Source organism: Cryptomeria japonica, chromosome 5, assembly GCF_030272615.1.
Source record: "Cryptomeria japonica chromosome 5, Sugi_1.0, whole genome shotgun sequence".
NCBI lineage: Eukaryota > Viridiplantae > Streptophyta > Pinopsida > Cupressales > Cupressaceae > Cryptomeria > Cryptomeria japonica.
The window spans coordinates 8,371,491-8,377,490 of record NC_081409.1 but is presented as its reverse complement, the minus strand read 5'-3'; the positions used below and the strand labels follow the sequence as shown (position 1 = coordinate 8,377,490).

At 34.4% G+C, this 6,000-nt stretch overlaps 1 protein-coding gene across 2 annotated transcripts in view; it reads right to left on the bottom strand.

The window, feature by feature from the left end:
• Positions 1–324: 324 nt before the first annotated feature.
• The window catches only part of LOC131077969 (probable E3 ubiquitin-protein ligase RHY1A), a 32,757-nt gene continuing 27,081 nt past the window's right edge, over positions 325–6,000 (bottom strand). For both annotated transcript variants that reach the window (XM_058015577.2, XM_058015578.1), the window contains 2 exons: positions 1,041–1,249; positions 325–925 (listed from right to left, as the gene is read on the bottom strand). In XM_058015577.2, the coding sequence (XP_057871560.1) occupies positions 595–925; positions 1,041–1,249 (540 nt within the window). In that variant the 3' untranslated portion in view covers positions 325–594. The remainder of the gene's footprint in view (positions 926–1,040; positions 1,250–6,000) is intronic.

The following is a 6,000-nucleotide window of genomic DNA, read 5'->3' as shown; positions in this document are numbered from 1 at the left end:
ATCTATTAACTATAGAGAATTGAATTCATCTATATTATAGATTAATCTAGAGATAGTAACTTCATTTCTGCTATTCTATATAAATATAAAGAAAACATACCATCACCTGATGATTCACAAAAGTTCCATAACTTCAATGGCTTTGCACCATCAAAGAAACGAGTATAAAACCAGTCAACAAATTAGTATAAAACCTAATTCTTATTAGGCACTTAATATTTTAAATTTTAGATAATATTAATGTATAGGAATGACCAATAAAACCGTGTAAATACTGTCGAAAGGAAGAAATGCCCAGAAAGAGTGTCACATTACAAAAGCAAAAGAAAAAAAATATACATCCACTATAATAATTGAAAAACTGTACATTGGAAATTAGATAGAATTATATACATACATAAATAAAATTAGTTTCCATGAGCCCAGCATAATAGCCTCAGTTTATATTTGTTGCCGAAATATCTTTGATCAGAGGAATTTTATTGCTATTTACAATATTAGTTGGTTGTAACGAGAAAAGCTATCATGCTTGGTAAGTTACAAGATGAACTTGAACTTCACGCTGCTCAAGCTCTTCTACACTAGTTCAGTGATTCACAAGCACACATTTGCACGACAATAGGGGCAATCTCTATGAATAAGGAGCCATGGAGTCAAGCAGGCAATGTGAAATCTGTGACTGCACGGAAGTTTAATCTTTTGTTCTCTAGGCAAGAATGAATCCAAGCATATAGGACACTCTTCCTTCTCTAACTCCAAGTTTTCATGTTCAGATTTTTCATTTATAGCCAAAGATTCACTTTGTAAAATTGAAGCTAGCCAATGTCTCACATAGTTTTCCCATTCAATACCACTTAAACTGCCATATTTATCTGATCGAGCATAGTTCTCAACTCTGAATCCAGTCGAGGAGGTACCTTGCATCCTATGCAATAATATTAACAGATAGTTAAAAATCCAGGATGTACTAAATTGTAATCCCAGAGAAAGACAAGAAACTGCATTGTAGAATCATTGCAGCTAGAAAACAGAAAACTAACCTGTTATCTAAAAGTGATGCAGCTTTAAACTTCTGATGAAGCCTATCTCTTGCACACATAGCTGCTCCATGCATATTATTATTTTTGATAGCCTGCTCTGAAAATGTAAGCAAATTTTTTAGTTGAACACCATTCCCATGGCTGGAAATATCAACATTGGACTCACTGCCAAGTCTCGGACGTTGCTCAGAAAGTAGCACTTGGTGGTCCTGTCACAGTGTGAGCATCAATGTAATCCATGAAAATCATTACACTATGAAAAATATAGGACTATTGAAATAACGTCTTCTGTCATCATCATAAACATAGAACATTCCTAAATACAACTCGAAAATTCCTCCAAAAACAGCAAAGACGCTTGGAATCTGATTTCTTAGAGTTTGGTAGTATCGGACCAAACAATTCCAATTGAATTTACATTTTTTTTCTTGTAACAAACTTAATTTAATTTTGAGGTGCAATCACCAAGGTCAATTATGACCTCCCACATTTAAATTTGGCCAGACTCACAGTGGAGAGGAAAAGAATGAAGGCAAGAAGCATCTAGGAGTTTTAAAAGTTAAGCAGTAATGCGAGTCATACACATAGGTAAATGGGTATATTATTATTTTCTGTCAGAAAGCTCAATCAAATTATTTTCTTCTGCCAATACAAACTTTGTAAGACAAACATGATTCCTAATAACAATGTTGCATTTAGTTAAAAGTAACGTGGTAATAACCATATACGTAAATGTTTCCCGGGACTAAGTGTACTTAAATGACACAAATAATCTACCTTCCTACAATTTAAAGAATAGAACTCATTGATTTAAACCAAAAACCACATGCATGCATGCAGCCTTTTTCTCCCTTCCTGATCCTATTAAGAAGAAAGAATCCCCACTCTAGTCTGCAAATGCATATGAGACTCATGCAATATTCCATGAATAACAAAGCATTCAAGGGGTCATATACAACACAGAGATATTGGACAAAGGAGGAGAATAGAATGTGTGACAAAGAGATAGGTGGGCAAAGCCTCTTATTTACATAACTAGTCTTTAAGGATATATATATAGGGTGAGTTTAGCATTGAAGAGGCTACCATACCAACATTCATCCTAATATATTTCATAGGTTAAAGGATATACCAAAGGATGCAATAAAAGAGATTTCTCTGATCTATCTAATATCTCCTCTAAATCTGTCATCCCCCCAAAATCACGAGCAAAGGGGCTCGGAGAATGCAGTGTTTACTATTGGCCCTTCCCCCAGATGAGGCATTTACTTGCTGTCCCCTAACGATTGCATCAAAAAGCACTACCAAATCTTAGATTCAGTGAACTTGGCTTCATGAAAATCTCTGCCATCCGACTATCAGTCCTTACAAAATACAAAATTGACATGTCATCCCATGAATGTATTGCACGTGGATCTCAATATGCTTTATTTGCTGCCACTCAAGTGGATTATGAGTTATAGCAGTAGAAACTTGTCTATTGCTGAAGAAAGTAGCTGGAAATCCATTTGCAAGACCCAGCTCCAACAAAAGATACCCGATACAAGCAACCTCCTCTGCCACATTTACTTCACTGTACTCATTCTCAGTAGTGGATGATGCACTAAAGTTCTACTTCTTGTAAGACCAGGCAATAGGTATCAGGATAAGGTTCAGATCAATAGCTTTCTATATTAAATTATCAGTGTGAGGAAGTAGTAGAGTAGAAAAAGTCCAGAGTAGGAACAATGCTGCAGACTAATTCTAGGAATCAGGATAGAAAATGGAGTTTATTTCAATATATTAACCTCGAAAACATGATGAGAATGAAACTGGATCTGAGGATGCATAGGAAATAAAACCAAGTGCATGAAAATGCAGGGAAAACCGAAGGAGACAAACGGAAAGGAATACTCAGCAAATTAGCTCAACAGAGGTAAATTAAGTTGTATGCTGAGAAAACTAGTTGCAAAAACAAGAGGTGGTGGTTAGTATATGGATGCACAAAAATGAAACCAAAATTTAAAAAGATGCAATAAAGATAAACAGTTAGGAAAACTCAAAGAAGATTAATAGAGATTGGAAAGTTGGACAGAGAGGACGAAATTTGAATTGAGAGAACATGAAACAAGAAAAAGACTAGCGAAAAGAATGGCAAAGAGATGATGAGATGCGATTGCTTAAATGCTGGTAGACAGATACAGAATAATGAACTTAAAATGCCAAAAGTGGAGTAGATAGATAGATACAAAATAAGAAAAATTTAGCTACACAAAATGATAAACAACAAGAGTAAAAGTGATTCTGATATTTCCTATTAAATAAGCTATTTTTCTCTATTCTTTTTAGCCAATCAAACATCCTCATCGTTATCTGCATTATATAAATTGATATTTGCAGAAAGAAAGATGCAAATATTCAATGGCGTGTTACCTTTAACAAATAAATAGATTAATAATCTGACACAATAAAACATGATCTACCCTTAAAAACTATATGAACCTTTCATTTCCCACATGGTTAGCTTGGCCTCTTGAGTTTTGTTTGCTGGAAAAGGACTTTTCTGTTGGGAAGACCTTGGGAAATATAAACTACAAGTATGACATATTTGGGATTACATTATCGAGCATAAAAGATAGATAGGAGAAAGGGCCACCCCCTCAAGAGCTTTGTAAAACAGCTGTGTTTTCAAATTGCAATTTCAAGGATCAGATCCGTTATTGAAGAGATTAAAAGTGGAAGAACAAGAAAGCTTTTATAACAACGAAACAAAAGGCTTACATGATCAAGTGAGTTCTTCCATATGCTGGAAAAGGACTTTTCTGTTGGGAAGACCTTGGGAAATATAAACTACAAGTTTGATATATTTGGGATTACATTATCGAGCATAGAAGATAGATAGGAGAAAGGGTCACCCCCTCAAGAGCTTTGTAAAACAGCTGTGTTTTCAAATTGCAATTTCAAGGATCAGATCCGTTATTGAAGAGATTAAAAGTGGAAGAACAAGAAAGCTTTTATAACAACGAAACAAAAGGCTTACATGATCAAGTGAGTTCTTCCATTGCTCCACGGTGGTAGTTAGTGATCCTAAAATGCAACATAAAAAATACTATTAGCCCATTTGGATGTCGAGTTTTCTGAACACAGTCTTGGCATACCTGGTGATTCACCAAGGCTTGGCAGTCAAATCAATCATCTACAAAGCTGGCATATCAGATTATTTTTACATTTTATGTGGGAAATGAGAAACAATCAGTCATGCCTTCTAGAGATGCACTTTGCCAGGACATTTTCTGTTGGCTACAAGCTGAATTCAAATATTTATTGCTCTTCTCACTTGGAGAGGTGATCTAGAGAACATCTCAGGTCATCTAAGAGACAATTTCACGAAGAATCCTGAAAATCTAAATTTCGATATTTTCTACATTTTTTTATTTTAGATTTCCGCAGCCCTATGGAATGAAATTTGGTAATGCAACAATTGCACCTTCCGTATTCTATAGTCCAAACTGGATTAATTAGTTCAAGACTTGATCATTTTAACACATGTATGAACTTTGAATTTCAAGTAATAGGGTAAAAATTATAACCTCAACAATGGGGGTAACAAAATTGAAAATCCACTAGCACCGAGAAACATTTTCAGTTTTCTAATAATTTTGTCATCTGACTGTCCATTTCAACTTCCAAGAGGCACATGGTTCACTATCAAGTGTTGTGACTCTTCGATTGTCACCAAGAACTCCAATTTACCTTTTTTAATAAGTTTTCTAGTTCTTGTATTGTAAAGTTGTATAATAGCTAAATTCAAAACATGTAATCAAAGTAGACGGCATAAATCTCTCCTACTGTTGGAAATTAAGGTTTACATTATGTAATAAAGTCACCTTAGTGACTTTGTGTTTGTATTTAAAATGATTAGTTAGTTTTATGTTAATTAGGGTTTAGTTTCCTATAGGAAAGTTTTCGGAAGTTATATAGGAATGCAATACTTTATAAGAATTTACATAATACTTTGTAATGACTCCCATTATGTAATATCAGTATAATATAATTTATACCCTCAGTGGAATGATAGTGTACTTTATAAGAATTTACTGAATACTTTGTACTGACTCCCATTAAGTGATATCAGTATAATATAATTTATACCCTTAGTGGAATGATAGTGTACTTTATATCTGTCAGCATTAAGTATGCTCTTCTATTTCCAATTTGGTACTTGAACAATAATGGAATTTTTAAAATACAGGGAAATTTCAAATATTTAATAATATTGATAAAGCATTCATCATAACATTAAATTTGAATTGATGGTTCACATGAGAGTTGAAAAATTTAACAAAATTTAATTGCTTTCATAATTCATTATCAATGTGCATATGATATGTATTTTAAGACTACAAAAATACAACAAAATGCCCATAGACTACAAGTTTCAACTGCAAAATGACAAAAACATAGAAAATGTGTTGCTGCACCTTACTCAGCATCTATCAGCATTTCATCAAAATCGAAGTCTTAAAGGGCTACCTCATCCAATGGAACCCCAACCAATCCCTCTTGTTCCTCCTCGCTTTCAATCTCGGTGACATCTTTGGGATTAGCAACCCACCAGAGAACTGGAATCTGTTTGTACTCTAGCTTTGATGATCCTGAAGTTGCAAAACACTATGCATGGCCACCAACTTCTCGACTCATCTAGAGGTAAGTATATTCCTTTAGAAAGAGTGGCTCAATTTGCATGTAGACCAATTCCTCTCCACAAAATAGGAATTGGCAACCTATGAAAGCAGATGAATGGAAAGCATAATCAACTCACATATACCCTTGCTATGCTATGTCAACCATCCCATAGAGTCCATTTGAGCTAATGCAACTTTATCTATCTTTACCTTTGGTTTGTTGAATGTTCGACCACAAAGATAAGGCAAGCCATTCAAGCCATTATGTGTGGAGTAAAGTTGACTCCTTACTTGAA